Source organism: Gasterosteus aculeatus, chromosome 21 (assembly GCF_964276395.1).
Source record: "Gasterosteus aculeatus chromosome 21, fGasAcu3.hap1.1, whole genome shotgun sequence".
Taxonomy (NCBI): Eukaryota; Metazoa; Chordata; class Actinopteri; order Perciformes; family Gasterosteidae; genus Gasterosteus; species Gasterosteus aculeatus.
This window is the reverse complement of record NC_135708.1, coordinates 11,515,093-11,534,877: the sequence shown is the minus strand read 5'-3', so window position 1 is coordinate 11,534,877 and position 19,785 is coordinate 11,515,093. Positions and strand designations below refer to the sequence as shown.

Below are 19,785 nucleotides of genomic sequence, written 5' to 3'. Positions count from 1 at the left end.
TGATGTGTCGCTATTTAGCATAAACCTGCAGACCTCTAAGTAAAACTTATTTAATATAATTCCATTGCTTTCATAGTCAACGTGGTCTCTTAACTCGACGACCAGCTCTTCACCCGCTTTATTCGTCAGTCTCGCTGCGCCGTTCCTACACTAGGGTGCGGATGAGGTCACCTGAGATTCAAATCTAAACTCCAGCGGAGGAAGAAGAGGCTTTCGGAGAGGAAGACGGACACAGGGAGCAGTAAGCCGTGACATGATACACAGGAACCGCTGTCACACAACAATAGAGTCCTCAGCTCCTCAACAGGAACCCATAACAGCAACACAGGAACACCAGCAGAGGAGAGGATGAGCGGAGTGCTTCAGCAGGGGTCGTGTAGAGTCAGAGGGCAACTACTGGTGTGTGTGTGTGTGTGTGTGTGGAACCAACCCCCCCAATAACCTCTACCAAAGAGCAAAGTGGTCAGTGGGTGCGTGCGTGTGTGTGCATCCGTGTGCTCAGCGGCCTGTGTGTGAATCCAGGCCCGTGCACGGTGTGCATGTGTGTCCACCATCATACACGTTTGGATGTGTGAGCACATGCATGGAAACCTTTCCGCGAGCCTGCATGTCACATTAGAGTGGCTTCTTCAATTACAGCGGATAGCTTTTTTTTTTTTTCTTTTTTCCAGCGGACAGCACTGAGGGCCCCGATGGCCCGAGGCAACAGCAAAGCAGGCAGGCAAGGACAGGAGCAAGCACAGCATCCACAGTTAGAGCATTAGGGAGCTCAATATGAGATATGACTGCAAAGGCTACATGCCTGTGTTCATGAAAAGGTCACAGACTTTTCCGGGCGGTAATGTGTGAAGGCGGGACACGGCGGTTAAAAGAGAAAAGGTGGAAAAAAGACAGATAAAGATCAAACACGTATACAGTCCTCACCTCCTTTCACACATATGAGATTTTATGATAACAAATGACTTGAATAACCACTTTTAACACAGCCGTTCTCTTAAGGGCTCTTTGTGCACATTTAACGTGAAGCCACCTCTGGCTCTAATGAGCTGCACGGCGCTGCGCTTTTCTCCATTAGTGTTTCAACACGTCGGCACGTTCGTTTTCTATAACGTTCAAAATGTCTTTCACTAGCATCAGATCCATCAAACGGGAGTGTTCATTAAATGTGAGTCGTTTTACTACCCGCCATGACAGAGTGTGTACGGCCAGGTGTTCTTATCTGTGTCTTTATATCTGTTGACAGATTTTGTCACCACAAAGCGCCTCAGATGCTATCATTAAACTTTTACAGTTAGGTTTTAAAATGAATGCGGATTTTAGAGATGGGTGTTCCAAGCAAGGGCAACGGAAGAAGGGAGGTAGGAAGAAAGGGAAGGAGCCATTGATTCACCCACTTTCCTAATCTGTATTGATTCGTCATCATGACGTGTGTGATCCAATCAAAAGCTGGTCTCTAGTCATTTTGTTCCAATACCTGCATTTGGATACCTGCCAATACCAATTTAATTCAGATATCTTTTTGTGTTAAATTTGTCTTGCAATCTCTTATTACATTTCATGGTTTTCCACAGCATAGGTTAACTATGCTTAAATAGGCTTTACAATGCAAGCAGGTGGAGGAAGTCAAATTGCTATTTTTTTCTGCAGTTATCAAATCTGATGCGTTTCCAATGTAACAGAAATTTCACTAAGAATTTAAATGGAATATTTATAAACTCCTTCATACGTTTTTAAAATGGAACATTTGGAATTTAAATGCAAGAACTGTGTTGAAGAGTAAATATCTAACCATCAAAAGACCTACCAAATAAGTAAAAAACGACTTCTTACGACGTCTTAAAGGTGCTTTGTCACGAAACAGTGTGAGCAGATTATCATAAAATCATTTTGATTAATAAAAAGGCAAGCCCAGCGATCTGTTGTTGTTAGGTTATTGATAGTAGGTCCTGTCAGTTTGTACTCACACACACACACACACACTAGTTAAGCGTTTGAATGATTGTGTATGGAGCGGAGTGTGAGTGACTCTCACCAACTGTTAAATGAGCCGAAAGAAAACAATATTCACATGGATTGGTGCGCCGATTGGTAACCGCAGTCCTCTGTGTCGGCCACGTATCGCATTCTAGTTCTGTGAACGCAGGCAGAGTTCACTCATTGCACGAGGTAAATGCGCTCTTCACCATCACACCACTAGAACGTCTCCTCCCATTTCTAAACAGGCCAACAGTTCCAGCATCACAAGGAGAGAGAAAGTGTTCCAGTATGAACTCGTCGGTGTGAACGGTTTAATTACAGGGAGTGTCAGCCCCATTGCTTAATGTGTCCCTCACAATTAATGCAGGCAGAGGATGTCATTATCTAGCAAAGCCTGGGCCTGGGCAGGCTTTTCTGTCAGGGGGAGACGAGGGAGGAGAGGAGGGAGGGAAAGAGAAAGCCGACGTGTCTTGGGTTTGCAGCCTGTACCATGTGTCACACAAATGGGTCAAGCCAAGATTGTCGGAAGGCTGTATTTCAAAATATTGCGTTTTACGGGGGGGGGGGGTTGTTTGGGACACTCGCCACGTGTGAGGAAGACGTTTTTCCTCCAACGTCTTCATAATATGAACTTCGGCCGTCAGCTGTCAAAACATTTGCAGCTGGGGGAGATTAAATTGGCGGCAGGTTTTCACCACTTTGAGATGCTTCTCTGTCCTTCCTTCCTTCCTTCCTCTCATCGTCCACCTTCTCCCTCCTTCCCCCTCTGTTGGACAGAGTCCTGGCCGGTTCCCCGTCCAACCCATGATGTGAAACAGAAGGCCAAAAATTGGGCCGTTGTAGAGTGAGAAAATATTTGAATATATGAAAGAAACACAAAAAGGGTTTTGGGTATACAGCGTGGTTTCTCAAAAAATGATTGGCTGTGTTGACCAATAGGAGGTAAGTATCATAAAAGTAGGTTAGCTGGAGGAATCCTACCTCGCATAAACACAACGTCGGTTTTGTACATAACACTCGCTCAAACACACGTGTGAAGATGCATTCACAGCCGCAGACTCCACGGAGGTTTTTCGCCGCCTGAACTTGACGGATCCGATTCTTTTTGACTGTCCGTTGTGAGTCACTTCGTTCCCTCTCTCTCTCCCTTCCTCTCCTTTAAAGAGTTTGACCTTGGCCACTTCCTGCGGCCCGGGGGGGACGAGAAAGGTCTGGTGATTGTGACAGGTGTCGCATCTTAACAGACCCACATGACATCCTCAGGAGAAATAGACATTTGGAGATTTTTTTTTTTTCTCATGAGGGTTTCGCTCATAACCTTAAAGAGACAGCGCGCGAGAGAGAGTGTGTGTGTGTGTGTGTGTGTGTGGGACTCTCCAGCTCTCATTTTGGTTATTGGCTTGGATACTTATCACCTCCAGCCTCCAAGGCCCGATTAGGTTGAAGCTAATCCAAAGTCAAATTTTGGATATCAAAGGCAATGCTCAACTTTGACATCTGTCTGCAGCATCTTAATACGCAGCCTGGGCTCATGAAACGTCTGAAAGTACGTGTTCCAGTTAAAAAAAAAAGAAAAAAACGGGTCATTGGGGATTTACCAAAAAGTGTCTTGGCCACAAACACTGTTAGTTTGGGCTACGTTATCCCAAAAAATAGGACTTGTATAGTTTGTCTGATTTGTTTCGGTAAATTGCAAATATCATTTTCAATATTTGCGTTAACGTGCTTTGCATCTGCATTTGCTTCATTTATATCAATCATATATTCCATCTTTTTGTTGATATTTCATATCGCTTGCATGTGGCTTATGAGTGGTAGTGTGGCAGGTTTAAAGTTACGTATTTTCAGGTGGAGTCATTCATTTAATCGTTTTTAATCATCCTTGTATATTTTCCATGAGCACACATATTTTTCTTTGTTAAATAAAGTTGCAGGTAAACTTCAAGGTGTCTTTAAAACAAACCTGGAAAAGTGGTCCCCTTGGGGCAAAGGGTGAGTCAGACATGCCGTGGAAGTAGAATGGGTGACTTTCCCAGTTGTTTACCGTAGGCAGTGAGTAGGCTTTATTTTCCAAAAAGAGATTAGTAACAGTGAATTATGCATTATCTCAGGCACTCAGAGATATTATCTCCCGAGATAATCTCTTTTAAAGTTGTTTTAGTTCTGACGGTAAATACACTCATTGTCGCTTGTTTATCTTTTCTCAAAGTCCAATTGGGTCTCTGCTACTTTTTGGACGGTGTGTGTTGTTGCGCACGACCCTGATTACTCAAGTTGAAGTATTAATTTGCACAGTAATGAGAGGAGGGTGGATGAAAGCTACTGTAGCGCGCTCGCCATTTTGTCGCCGTGTGCGCGTGCACATCGGCGCGTGTCCCCGCATGCAAATGGGAATGGGTGGCCTGTCCTGTCCAGTGGTGCGGTTAACCAGACGTAGACTTTTGCTTCAGCCAAATCAGGCCCAACGCAGACAGTGTGCATCCATGCCATTTTCAAGCTGCTCCAATTATATCTGCAGACCGTCCACATATTGGCCAAATTTACAATAATAGCGTATCTATTTCCATTCTAATGGCTGACATTGCTTGGCTTACCCATGCATGTGTGTCGTGGTCGTTCATGCTTTGTGGTTTGGTCTGTTCCCAGCCATGTGCAATGTGCTGTAGCCTGTCTTGACCTTGTATGTGTTGTATGGAGCCAGTGCGTGTGCATCTGTGTGTGTACATGTGCACACATTACTATCTCTATGAATGAGCATGTGCATTTGCCCACACGTATAAAGCCTGTGTATCTGTACTACCGTATACACGCTGATTATTATATTTTTCAAATTGCCGCGTGAACCCAGTGCACGTGTGCGTGTCTCAATGAGCTTGTGTTGTATGTCTGGGTTGTGTTGTATGTGTGCGCCCATACATGCAGTCTGTGTCTGTGGCGTCAACCCAGTGCTCAGCTAGCAGGCCTCGAGCCTGGGCCAGCACTGCCAGACAAGGTGCTGGTTCTTGGGGGGGGGGGGGGGTAGTGGAGGGATTGTACCTCTATAGCTTTGAGAGCCTCTGCACAGTGCACACTCCTCACCCCTGTTTCCTCTCCCTCCCTCCCTTCCTTCCTCCCCCACTCCCTGCTGCCTAGCCCCAAGTGCCCGCAGGCACTGGTGATGCACGCATGCGTTGCCTCGCACTGTGTGAGGCTTTTGTCTGTTAGTGAGCCTGGATGTGTGTGTGTGTGTGTGTGTTAACATGTAGATGAGCGTGTGTGGAAGAGGATCTGTGGACAAAAGAAGCAACCATGTCTGCCTCTTCTCTTACTTATAACAACTAAAATTGATGCTGCACTCTTCTCTGTCTGTTACAGTGTGGCCACTGTATGTTCATGTTATGACTGCATTTGGTTTTCAAATCACTTCAGCAGACAATGGGACCCAGAAATCAGCGGCCCATTTGAGGATCCAGTAGCTTCCATGCAGAGTTATTATGAGCATAAAGCGGAAGCCCTTTCTATTAGCGTAGAACACTGCATATTTATCTATTTTCAAATAAGCATATTTGGTTTAATGATGCAGCTTTTGCAGCTAGAAAGTTCCCATTGTCCTTGGACTATTTTTAATTTAATTGGCGCAGGAGAACGTTCCTTCCCCTCTTCATTTTTAGCCAGTCATTAAGGGAAAGCATCATGGACGCCATCAGGCCTCAGCCATTGCCGCGTGAGTCAACGACCTGGTTCCTCCAGGTTTGTGTGAGGCAAGCCTTGCCTTTCACATGCTGCAGTGGTCCAGACGGGCCCAGCAACCAGAACTGCCCAAATACATACCTCGGACAGTACAACATTTTCTGGTTGAGGAACGTATCAGAATTTGACTCGAGAAAATGACTCGACGCCTTATGAAATATTCATGGTATCCAGCCCAATGAAGCACAAACCAATATGGCACCATCCCTCGTCCAAACTTCACTTTCTTGCTGTGAATCTAGTCACCTATTACTTGCAGCCCTCTCTACAGATGAATCTGTCCACATCCAGCCCCATTGCCAACACCACCAGAACCAGCTGCAGTCCCGTCCCGAGCACCAGGTGCAGAACCAACACACTCCCCTGTTTTCTCCCAAAACTAAACCCCCTCACTCCACACACACTCCACAGAGCTCCAATCTCTTCCCGGCTCTCAGTCCCGACCCGCAGTTGCAGCCACAACCGGGGCTTCCATGTGCGACTGACAAATAAATAACCAAGCCCGTCCGCCACCCAGGCAAATTCAAATGCACCTGTCAAAGTGATGAAGCACCCGCCCGCAGGGAAGCATTGTTTACATTTTCACTCCAGTCTTTGCAAAAGTGAGATTCTAATTATTTGCACACTGTAAATTAAAGCCAAGTGGGACAGAACTACCAAGCAAAAAGATCACGGGAAGTGGCAGGAGAAAAACCACAGCCGTGAAGGGTCGCAGAGGGCAGGGATGATGGACGTGGGACAGGTCAGCAGCTTCAGACAGCCAGGGGGACAGAGAGGGGACAGAAGGGACACGTGGCGTTGACCCAGGCAGCGCAGCGAGCCTTATCTCCGTTGTGCTCATCACAGACGGGGGGGGGGGGTCCGGAGAACTTCAACCAAGTGGAATACATTACGCCCTCACACTCCATACATAATAATGTGCCAAAAATGTGCTGCATTATTTTTCATACCAGTGGACACGGAGAGAGAAAGAAAGACGGTGAGAGAGGAAGAAGCAGAGAGAGGGGAAAGATTTAATTAGTTCATGGGAACATGCAAATGGAAGGTAAAATTAGACAGGGGAAGGGGAGGAAGAGAGAGTGCACGAGTGGTAATGATGGCTATCTAGTTTGGATCAATCATTAAAGGATCGGGGGACTGACAGGCCTCTTGGAGCCCACGCCTTAGGCTCCTGTCCTGGACGGTCGCCAGCCTGGCTCAGTCTGCCAGGCCGCAGAGACTTCTCCTTCTCTCCCCTCCCTTCAGTTCAGTCACACACGCGCGCACACACACGCGTGTACAAACAGTGTGCACTCGTATATCACACACACACAGATGCATCGAAACACACACACACACACACACGTACGCTCACCCTCCCGATAAAAGCTTAATATTTAATGCCTTTGGATGGCTCACTCTGGGGCCCTGTTAGTTTGTGTTTATTAATCAGCGGTGCGTCCCCCCTTCTGGTTGTGTCCTCAAAATGGTGGATGAAAGTGTGCATTTGTTGACTACGGGTGAATTGTGCTTTCTAGTTATGTGATTGTCATTTTCATACAGGGTTTTGATGACAGTTAGAAAATAGCAAAGTTTTGGAACCATTGTTGTTTTTTGTTAGCAGGGACATGCTAGACAGCAGACATGTCCTCTTTTAATAACACTGTCCCAGCGAAATGTGATGAAAATGTCAGACATTTGAGACAATTATATGCATCTACCCCAGACACAGTTATTACTGGACCAGTCTATCCCCCAGTGAAGAATAACTTCAATTCCCAGAAACTGTGTGGCCTCTTTTTTAGCTGTTAGTTCCAAGCTAAAATCCTAATTTATGTGTGAATATGGGTCATAAAACAAAATAATATCCTGTTAAAAATATAGTGCATTTAACTCTCTATCTGTGAGGCAGTGTTGGCCTCACACTCACAGAACAGCAAAGGAATTCAAAATCCATCTCACCACATATGTGCTCACACTTGAATTAAAACGATTGACAGGTCAGTCAAATGTTATCACAAGTCACAGTGCTTTTAAAAAAATAAACTCCTGCATTTAAGTAGTGAGGCGGCACGGTGGCGTGGTGGTTAGCACTGTCGCCTCACAGCAAGAAGGTCCTGGGTTCGATTCCACCCAGTGGCCTTTCTGTGTGGAGTCTGCATGTTCTCCCCGTGTCTGCGTGGGTTCTCTCCGGGTTCTCCGGCTTCCTCCCACAGTCCAAAGACATGCTCTGGGGATCAGGTTAATTGGTGACTCTAAATTGCCCGTAGTTGTGTGAATGTGAGTGTGAATGGTTGTGTGTCTCTGTGTAGTCCTGCGATTGGCTGGCGACCAATCCAGGATGTACCCTGTCTATCGCCCGAAGTTGGCTGGGATGGACTCCAGCCCCCCCGCGACCCTGTGTGCAGGATAAGCGGTTTGACAATGGATGGATGGATGGATTTAAGTAGTGATTGCTTATGTTCGCATATGTGGTACGCTACGATTCGGTTGGCGTGAAATCCCATCCTCTCCCTGAAAGACAGACAGACTATTTGTGCACCATGGAGCCATGTCTGCAGCTGTGCCATCTCCACTTCCTGTGTCCCCGTCCCATCCCTCCCATTCTTCATGTGCATTTGCGGTAATGTCTGCAAATCCTGAAATTTATGTCCCTGCTGGAAAACATGGTTTGCCGTTTATAGTCCTCCGCTAAAAGAAATAAGGCCGGTCCCTCCTGATGCAAGTCAAGGGACTGATGCAGACTCAATCAGATTTATAAATACAGACCCCGGCAATAAATCCCGGTTTGATTGGGTTTCAATTGGGTTAGCTCACTTGAATGCTATCTGCTTAACCCACAGCTGGCCTGTCTGCTCCATGCAGGCATTGAACCTAAATCAGTCACTTAGTGCTATCAAATGGAACAATGGTGGAGTGGAGAGAGCACTCAAGCTAGGGCTAGAAGCCAGGCTAGCACCATAACGCAACGCAGCAGACAGGAACAGAGTGGTGTAGAGCAGACAGGCCCTCTAATGCTCTTTTTCCTTTGTGTGTCTCAGCAATGATGCATCCTGAGAGCCACGGTGCATTGCATGAAATGGCATCACCCGAACCGAACACACAAACACCTTTTCAGGCTTTTGTCTGGTCTTGTCAAGTGGATTTCACGTCCTAATTAGCGTAGGATGGTGGCATGGCTAACATTGAAGAACAAAAAAAAAAAAAGAAAAATCTATTTTCATGCAAGCCAAAATACACACGCATGAAAGACCACACTGTGGTATTCAAGCAGGTGTGTTTAACCAAAGTGACTTGGAGTTTGGAGGCTGGATCCATGTTGCTTCTATCGCAGCTGTACAGCTTGGTTTACGACCGGGACGTAAGCAAACTTCCTGTCACCAGCACAGCGGGGAAATAACGTTTTCTTTTTCAGTCCTCTCCAAAATGTGTGACTTCTTACCGGACCAAGAACCACTGCATCGGGAGCCATCTATGACTTTTTGCACAACCCTATTTGTGTTTCCCCAAAATGAGCAAAATAAGCCGTAAATCAACGTGCGCACTATCCAAACAGAGTGATTGCTGCCCAACAGAGGTGCTGATTACTTAAGGAATTCAGGTAATCAGTTTCCCCCAGTGTGAGCCGAGGCCAAGCTGGAGGCAAGGCGCAGTGGAGGCGATTTCACTAATGAGCGTCTTAATTAGCGCTGAAGAGATGCACCCCCCCCACCCCCCTCACACACATGCACACACACCTTCCTTAAATATCCTCAGCTGCTCTTCTCTCTCCCTCTCTGCACTCGTGACTCTTTGACATTTTGACAATGAGGTGCTTTCTTCTCATGGGGCTGTCTGGTTTGGAGTTTATGCAATGTCTCTAATTACGAGCGGGGTAATGGCTCCCACTGTGTTTTTTTTTCTCCGTGAAGTGCCTAGAGTTGTGTTTGGCTAACGTTTGTAAGTGTGGGGCCACAGCGATGCACCGCCAAATTAAAGCTCTCCTTCAGCTTGACCCTGCTACTCGCAGCACCCAGAATGAGTTTGCCTTTTTACTTTCCCTGTATTTTTTAGACAAATCGTAATTAAGGAGCCAATTTGGAGGGTCACCTTGAATTTGAGAAAGCTACTTGAAAAACGTCCTCCGTTTTAATACTCCCAACTTTTCGTGTGTGCGTGCATTGGTGCGTGTCAAGGGGTGTGTGCGTGCTTGTGCGGGCTTGAGGTTTGCACTGTTTTGAGTCTGTGGTGTAAAAAAGGTTAAGGTTTGCACCGTGGCCCATGTGGCTACCGATACTACATGCACGTGTACATAAGACACACTTGTGATAATGTTGTTGCATACAAGTAAAACCATCCTCTCACTCCATGTGAAGCACTGACGTGAGGGCAAATCCGCCTGGTCGTCTGCAGAATGAATTGGGATTTACTTTGGGGGTGAAGCGGTTTTGTATCTTGGAGTGTAGGGACCTACAGCTTTTACCGGATACGATGACGCACATCATCTGCTTATGTATCAGCACACATTCGAGCCGTCACCAGCAGACACTATCAGAGAGGGAGAGAGCTTCCATGATCTTCACACATGGATGACTTCGAGTTACATGACCTATATACCATGTTACACGCTCCGCTTGCTCCCCGTGTCTCACCCTAATACAGAAGGGCAGCGCATTACAGGTGTGTAATCTCCTAACAGACACACACACACACACACAGTCACAAACCAGCCAGCCAGCCGGATTATACATCGGTATGCATGATCACAAACGCAACCCGTCTCTTTACCTGCCACACATCAGGCCCCATAGGACTCATGCACTGCTAGGAATTGGCTTGCTGATCTACTGTACGCAAATGGTGCTTATCTGGTGGCTGCAGTTGTATGTAAATAAACTCAGCAGTTTACAAGGAATGGCTCAGACTGATTTCAATATAATGTAGAGTACACAGGCTTTTGAGATTGGGTTTGACCCAATGTTTGCCACTGCAGCTGAGGTTTGAAGTATTTTCACGTTTATTTTTTGACTCACATTGTCAATTTCAATTTATTTATTATTTATGTGCTCACAGATTTTCTAACAATATAACAATGCAATACTATTCAAGAGCCCCCCCCTCCATAAAGCCTTCATTATTAAGAGTTTTGCGCAATATTTTGGACAAGCCAACAACGGTGACAGTGCCTCCTCTTAATACACCATCATCTCCCTCCATGTTTGTTCATGTTTAGGTTGCAGTCTACGACTATATCTGCACGGTGGAAGACCCATTGGCAGGCTTTGCAGCTCCTACCGACCTCCCGAGAGACGGAGCGACTCTACCGGAGGGCGAGACCAGCACCCACGTGGCGGTCTACACCCTCTACCTGAGTGGGTTGAGACAAAGATACAGGCACTTCCTTCGACAGCCGGACGGGGCGATCGTCGAGGTGGGATTTGAACGTCTTTTGTACAAAATATGTTGGCAAAATACAATGAAGGGGTAGTCTTAGAAGTACATTGTGTGAAAAATGTGTTAACAAATAACATTGGATGGAGCACATATCAAATGCAATGCTGCATAATCCTCTAAACCAATTGCTTTCCTTAAAGAAAATAAGCTTTAATTCTGCATCTGGAACCGCATCAAACTGAGTCTTGCAAAAAAGTGCTTCTCTGACTGAAGTTTGTAGCTCAAAAGTGAAATGACGAGTGGAGGACAAAGAAAGAAGGTGGAGAAATGAGTTTGAGGTTCAGAAAACACTCCCTCTTTTCCTCTCTCCCCCGCTCTCCTCTCCAAGAGGGGGAGGGCAGAAATGGATGCAAGGAGTAGTTCCTTATCCCTCTTTGAGAACAATAAAAAAGACAACAGTACAGCTCTGTGGTCTGAAAGGGTGAACAACCATGACGGATTAGATTTCCTTTCCTCTGGTGAAACCAGAATTTAAAAGGATCTTGCAAAATATTTTTTAAAAATGTAGGTAACGAGTCAACAAAGCTCACCTTTCCTTTGTCTCTCCTGCTGGTAACAACCATTCACATTCTCTACGGTGCATTAATAGTAAAACTTAAAACAGCAGAGAAAAAAAACAATGCCGAGCTTTGCGACCTCGTCCTTCAAGCGCTCGCGTGACAGGCGGGTCAGAAACGCACCGATTCTCCGATTGTTGCCTAATTAAAAGTATCACTTTGTGACTTTGTGCAGTAGCAGGAAGTCGTTCCTTTCCTCAATCATTCTGTCAGTCTCCCAGGAGCAACCTGGATCGCCCCCACAAAATTAATATTTTGATGCTTGAATGTCAGAGGAGTGAGGAAGGAGGTGAGAGGGGGAGAAGGAGGGGGGGGGGGGGGGGGGTTATAGGCGCTAACAATTAGCTCTGAGGCTCTTTTGCGTTCTAATGGTTCTCCGTCATAACTTGAGTGATGGTGAGCTTATGTGAGTAAACACACAGCATGGTATATTTATTACTGGTGTCGCACTGCCTGTGTGTGTGTGTGTGTGTGTGTGTGGGCACATTAGGCCTCTAGACCTGCACATAGCAGATGAGACATCTGGGTGGATTGTTCACAGCCAAACAGCACACGCCCATTGACGCAGACAAAACGCACACAGATCTTTACTTCTAGTGGGGAAAAAAAAAAAAAAAAAAAGAATGAAAAATGCAGATGTCGACGCAAATTTACTACACTCGTAACGCCGCCACCCGAAACATTACCTCACCGAGAGTGAGAAAATGAATTCATGCCATTTCTGCTATCCGAAATCATTACCGCTGTGCTGACTCTCTATTCTTTAAAGTGTGAAGGGAGTTTCAGAGAGGCCACCTTAAGTGAGATGTAGGTGCAAGTGTCCTTGGAAAACACACACACACACACACACACACCCTCTCACACTCCATCCCTCTGCTGCTCTCTTTTCTCACACACACACACACCGTGTCCCTTGGGTGCTGCTGTCTGTTCCTCGCAACTTAACAGGCAGGGACCTCCAGCAGCAAGAGACGCCGACGGCGTCCTCTTTCACCCGCTGGTAGCGGGGAGCGATGACACCGACGCGCAGCAGTCGCCGAGAGAGCAGAATGCCATTCCCCTTCTCCTCGCAGCGCGGACCCCCGCTTTACATATTCAAAGCTAATCCTCTCCTGAATATATAGACTGTTTTTTTTGTTTTGTTTTGTTTTTTATGTATAGAGCGAGATCCAGGAATCACCAAAGGGCATCCCCAGCACTCCGAAGAACACTTGAGCTGATTTTATTAGTGCTTTATATAATTCTGGCAGCGGTACGCACACTGCGACAGGGTGCTGTGTACAAACTGGCCTTCAGATGTAAGGTGACAGCTCCCCGGAGAGGAATAACCGCCGTGCAGGCACTTCTGCAAAAATTAAATAGATGAAAAATATTGAATGAAATAGAAAATTGTTCCGCTACTGTATGAGATGCAGTGACCATAGAAATGCAAAGAAGTTCCCCTATGTTCTTTATTTGTCATTTTAAAGCAATTGTCTGGGTTTTCCTGAAAAGGCTTTTTACCATATTTACTTATGCCACTGATAGCTTGTTTCATGGAGATGTATTCACACAGCCATGTTACTTGACTTAGTATTACATCGCATGAATCCAATTTATTTGGGCAATAAAAAATGATCCATTTTATTTTACCTTAAGCCGAATATGGTATATTTGACATGTCAACAACTGGCTTACGCTTACATATCATATTATTTAAAAACATTGTTTTTATTTTAGCCTACTATGCTCAAACATCTTTTTCAGCTCATTATTATCAGTATTGGTCAATATATCAAATATCCTCGTTCTTTTTTTATAAACTCTAAATTGTATGCGGCGATTGAAATGTCGAATGACAGTGATAAAAACCATAATTTACCGTTGACTACCGTTGACTCCTCTATCCCATTAAGTTAAAAGACTAATCCTACTTGAGAAGTCTGTTTCCATTTACTGAGGAAATATTGACGGACGGCTCATTTCCTTTTAACAGCTCTGTTGTCTTAAGCAGTGTCCTGGACGCCGATGCCCCGGAGGACTTGCTCCTCCCTTAGACTAACATGACCAAAGCACCAGAGGCAGCTGCTCAGCAAAATACACCTAAATTTACATCCAAAATGTGTCTAAACGAACACAATAAATAGCAAGTCCTGGAAGAAGTGCCCTGAGGTATAGACAATGCGAGACAATGTTTGAACGTAACACAACAGCCAGGTGTGCCCTGTTTGATTTGCTGCAGAGTGAGAAACTAAATATTTCGCTTGTTTATTCAGCCATTATCGGAGCAGCTATGTTGACTGAAGTTGCATCGTTAGCAAGAAGTTGGAGCGCAACGGAAGGAGTTGTGAGTTTGCGGTAAAAATGTAACAATAATGAAGTCTTTATTGACTTGCATATAGAATTCTGTTAATATTAATGATCCATCGTATGCTCCCATTCAGCGTGTGTGTGCCCACGGCAGGTGTGTGTAATACTGACCACGTTAAAGGAATCTTCCCGCTGAAGCACAACAATACAAAAAAGTTAAAGCCGCGCTCTCATCAGTGTGCTCCAATAAAAGACATTAAAGGTAAAGTGAGGTGTAGCTTTTCAAACGCTCATCGCCTAGAAACAGATGTTCCCCAGCTGCCAACTGGCAAAATGCACTGCTGACAACAACTGTTGGGGCCGAAATTATGCAGAGAAATGCATCTCTATAACCTAGGACCTTCAGAGAAGGCCTCATAACCACTCCGTCTGAGGAAACAAGATGGCTGATGTAGAAATTAATGCAGGCAAAGTCATTATCCTCCCTCCTAAAACCACAGTGGGTTTATGTCCCCCTGTGTCGTTCTTTCTCCGGGGCTAGCATTTAAGTGTCCATGGACTTATAAAAAGATAGGACAAGCCAACTGTGCCCCTTTTGTCTCCTTTCCTCCATCTGTGAGGCAGCAGCATATGCACGAACTGGCTCAGCTTCTGTAAAACTTCCATTAAAGATGCACAACTAAGGCTCTGCCAGCTTGAATATTACCTCTCTCCGCAAATTATTTATGGTTCGGAAAAAGCGCTGATGATGAGCATCTCCAGCGACTTGTATAAATAAAAAACACTTTTCTTTGCAATTTCCGTGGTGCTTTTTTTTTCCCCTCCCTTTTTTGTAGGGGCGAGGGGTGGGGGGGTGCTTAACCATTTGTAGAACCAAAAAGTATGGCGTTTTATTTAGCTTTTCTTTATGTGAACCTCAGCATGAGGGACTGTGTTATTATGCATGTGTTGTATAATTATACAGAGGATATCCTTTTACAGTTTATAGATTTTTATAAATACAGTGACAAGGCTGCATAATGACGATAATTGCCGGCGGTTGGTGATGATCAGAGAAGAAGAGATATGTGAGACGATGCACGGGAGGGGTTGACACCTCATCATCATGGTATGCCCTCAGATCTCTCATTAACAAGGAGCCTTTGTCTCGTCTTTAGCATGACTCAGCCCGCCGTCCGTCTGCACGCCGCCCGCGACTCTCCGCCGGACCAATATTGACCCAATTTATCATGCGGAGAATATGAAGAAGTTAACCTTTGGAAAAAAAAAAAGCAAAAAAAGACAAAACACCTTGCAGCTACATTAATTGACACACCGCATCAATTCTCCCTCCTACCCCTCTTTTGTAATTACTCTGCCGCACATTTGATTGCCGCTGCGGAGCTGAGGACCCACGCTTCATTTGCCGTGAGGTCATCGGCAGCGCTTAGAAATATGAATATGATTTATACAGGAAGTGAGTGTGCGCTGTATGCCTTATGAGTGATGACTTTTCTGCATGTGTGTGTGTGTGTGTGTGTGTGTGTGGTTGCGAGAGACACAGAGAGGGAGAGAAAGATAAGGGGGGGGAAAGAGGGTGTCCTTGGCTTCATACTGTATGTTGCATGAGGAGATTAATGCCTCCCTGGCAGCCATATCTGCTTTGCAAGAGGACTTCTCCAAAGTACACTGCATGTAATTATCTGGCAGGTTTATACTAGTTTCAGATAAAGAAGCACATATTTCAAGTACGTTCAATTGCTGCCCTGTCTGTGTAATTTGCAACTTAAAAAAAAAGCGTCCGCCTACCTTTTGACTGTGATGCTGTTTAAGATGTGCGTAAAGCATGCAGGTGTTGTCTTCACGTCCTTCATATATTTATATTTTAGTCTTGATCGTGGCTCATGACGGGGAGAATTAAGTTGAATTTCACATCACTGTACACAAGTAGGCCAAACCCAGATTTTTTGAGAGCGGTTTCCCCTCTGGGACTGGAGGTAGTGTGTCAAATAAAGTCTCCATTTCTGCTTCTCCACCGAGTCGACTCGAAGCACCGGGACCGAGGTGGAGACCGTGCATGACAACACTCCTTGAAGGCCTCCAGGAAAATAGCAGTTCTGCTGCCAATCTCAGCCACTGTCATCCCAGTTCAACCTGTACGCGAAGATGCTTGATGCATATGGCCCCTCGGCCAAGTCCGTCAATTGTTCCTTTGTTGTTAAGCCTCCGTTCATGTTGCTTTCGCTGACTATCGCGTCCCGTGACATTTTTAATTTTTTTTTTCCCCCAAAAAGGTGATTGGTGACATGGAAGGGTCGGACTGTGGGACCAGGATGGCCCCCGGCCCGGCCGAGCCGCCGTATGGTCAGAGAGCTGAAGAGGGAGGCGCGGGGGAACCACAACGGCTACGGAAAAGGAAGAAAGCATTTGGGCGTGAGTGTTACTTTTTAATGTACACAAAGTCCTCGTCACCTCATCTCTTTCACACACACACACACACACACACACCATCTTACTTCTGTAAAACCTTTTTTTCTACCTGCTGTTTGTTCAGTAAAATTGACACGGTTTCATCGGGTGTTTTGTTCCATCAGGGTCCAATCGCGTTGAGCCAGTAGGAGGAAGTGGGCGTGGCTCCAGTTTAGCACCGCATGACCTGCAGATGAGGTAGTTGAACCGTAACTCCTCTCATCAACGGTCGGTCGACTTGAGTCGTCTGCAACTTGCTTCTGTAGGTGTTACATTTCTTGAATCCTTTGTGCCTTTTCTATATTTGTAGGATTTAGATATCAAAAATGTAAATACGCTATATTGCCGGTGTAAATGTGGTATATAAAAGATATTAACTTTTTTCTCTCTTAGTAAAAGAATATGTATGTATACTGTATCAATTCCAGGTGACAATGACATGCTGAGTACAGCGTAGGCGAAGGTCGACTCATCGGAATAACTGCGACCATAATAATTATTGTAAATTATTTTGAACCTGCGACCCCGAGAAAGTAAACACAGCCAGTGTTGTAACCTAATGAAACGCTTCCGGTGAGTGCGGGTTGTTGGGCGTTCAGCGCAGCCTCAACATGTTGAGAAATGAAGATTTGAGAATTCACTAATCAGAACACGAGTGATAAAATATCAATATTGGCCTCACATTAAGCAGGATAATATCCAGGCCAGCTTGATTTGTATTGAATATGTGTCTGCTAGCCAGTGCTCAGCGTAATGAAGTGGCTCACAAATCAGGCCATAATGGCTGCCTACTTACACATATTGCTTAATTAAAGGTTGTGAGCTTATTAGCATGTGTCTCTTGCACGGGGAACAGGGAGATGGGAATCGGGACTGATGTCGTTGACGGCCGGGCTTTAAGGGGTTTTATAGATCATAATAAAGCCGTGCCCCCCCCCGCCACCAAGATCGGATCTTAATAACCTGTCATTTTCATTGACAAAGATTTGCATCCATGGCGGCCGTTACAGATCAACTTCTTGGCCTTATGGATGGCGACGGCGACCATTCCTGTCCGTCATTATCAGAAAACAAACCTTACTTTAGCCTCGGAGTTGCCTGAAGGAGCGAATCATGTCTCTGTCCTATGAAATGAGCAAAGCCCGACGTGGAGGCCTGACACGGGGGTCCCATGATTGCTTTGCGTCCAACAGATAATGACGTTTTGTTTAATGCGATGTATCTCCTGCATTGGCAGGATGTGTTAGACTCTGGTGTTTGCATCCTGGCCTTCTGTCTGCCTGTGACGTTAGCCAGAACCGCGCAGAGCTAATGCGCTTCAATTAGAGATCACTCCATTAACAGTGACAGTGCTACACCCCCCGATTCAATCAGCCCCCTAATGAACATTAAGCAGAGACGCCGGCTCTCAGAGATGACAGGGAGCTCTTCCCTTTCTCCATTTGTCCTACTTTACCTCCTCTCTCCCTTTCATTATTATTTTTATCCTCTGCAAACTCCCCTGTTCGTTTTCTTTTCCCCTTTATATCTTTTTAAAAAAATAATACAGTGCAAAACAATGTTGGTCTCTGAAGCCAAATCAACACGGCCGAAAAGCATACAAATAGCTCCGGTCTCTTTTGATATGTTAATTACCTTATATAAATCTATATTATTTGAGGATTTTTCTTTTTGAATACGCTTTTTCTCTCGTTTGATGTTCTCTGAGAGTATCGTCAACTTTTTAGTACATCATCAAAACAAAGCCCCGTGCAATGTTTGTACCGGGCCCAGACGGCGCGGATACAATGGGAGGCAAAAGGTATTTCAACGGTTCAAATATTTGATTGTTAATGACAAACACCATTTCACCACAATTTAAATTTCAAATTGATCCCTGGGAGCAATTATTTCCAGGGGAGAGAAACACGCCGGCAGGTCTCCGCTCCACACATTTGCTGATTTAAGTTAAAAGAAAACCTTTTTGCAGAGCTATCATACGGGAACTGCAACTTTTTGAAGTATACGCGTCTGCATCTGCTTAGAGCCCACCCAACCTGGGGATGTTGCTGTAGAGTGTGAAAATAAAACATAAAAAGAAAAAAAAAAACACTTTTTCTAATTCTATATTTATGTAGCCCTCAGCTTGAGGTGTTCACATAAAACAGTTTGTATTCAGAAGTGCTGCGGTGATCGTTATGCTGCGCGGTGAGATCGGCGACTCTTCTGGCGCGGTTGGCGGGGACGGCTCAGCCCGATTCATTTGAATTGAAGTTAGCAACTAAATAAAAAGGCTTTCAAATTCCCGTTTTTACTGCTTTGATTTATTTTGTCTTTCTAGAGCTTTTCTGATTGATTTTTTGTAATGCATTTCTTTTGATGAAGAACTTTGTACATTTCCCGTGTTTGCATGTGCTTGTATATTTACCCAACTTTATTAATGGCATCTTCTTGTTTGATGTTGAAATGTAATTATGTGTGGTACCTATTGGAGGAGGTTGTTGTTAAAAAAAAAAACCAACAATATCCACCAGAAAACAAAAATGTGTGTAACCTAATATACCAGACTTTTATGTATTAACAACTTTTATTCTTCGGAAGAAAACGTACTTATATTATTTCATTTGTAATTTTCAACTTTTAACTGTAAATAAATGTTTCTTCATTACAACTTCATTTATTTTAGTAATAATTTATGCAAAATAAAAACGTAAGATGAGGCCGGGCCGAGCTCCGATCAGCTCAGCAACACATGACATGAATCGAGTCGGCCCCAACTACGCTTAACCTGCCACACCAGTGCTACGGGGGCATTAATGTCCCTTAATATGCAAAACAGCATCACATTCCAGACCTCTGTCAGGTTTCCCTGCCCAATCTGTATTCTCCTCCACTGACCCCGAACATCATTTCCTGGTGCTTAAGCCGCGGAAAACACACACACACACACACACACACACACACACACGGTTCGGGGTGCGCGGAGAAGTCAACATCGTGCCATATTTCAGTGGCATCTGGATGGATCATGTGCCTCTCTGCACACATATTTATTTATTTTCTCTCTTCCAGAGCAGTGTCAGGGAGGCAGATGTCCTGCTCACAGGAGGAGAAAAAAAAATTGTGTGTGTGGGAGGTGGAGGGAAAAATATATGAATATGCAAATGTCACAGTGTGGAACCTTGTAACGAGCGGGAAATGTTGTCGCCATCTTTCATTATGCAGAGGTCATTGCTTAATGCCAGGCAGCTGGGCCCAGCGTCTTCTCTCTGCACCCCCCCCCTCAACCTCTCCTGTCATCTCACAGCAACTTGAACCAAACTACAGGCTGGCACGACCCCACACAGAGGTCACAGACGCACATGTAGACACACACACACACACATCCAAACAC

At 45.1% G+C, this 19,785-nt stretch overlaps 1 protein-coding gene across 1 annotated transcript in view; it reads left to right on the top strand.

The window, feature by feature from the left end:
- The window catches only part of ofcc1 (orofacial cleft 1 candidate 1), a 73,158-nt gene extending 54,094 nt beyond the window's left edge, over positions 1–19,064 (top strand). Inside the window, exons 22-24 of the mRNA XM_078095709.1 lie at positions 10,898–11,095; positions 16,238–16,376; positions 16,538–19,064. Of these exons, the coding sequence (XP_077951835.1) occupies positions 10,898–11,095; positions 16,238–16,376; positions 16,538–16,614 (414 nt within the window). The 3' untranslated portion in view covers positions 16,615–19,064. The remainder of the gene's footprint in view (positions 1–10,897; positions 11,096–16,237; positions 16,377–16,537) is intronic.
- Positions 19,065–19,785: the final 721 nt, after the last annotated feature.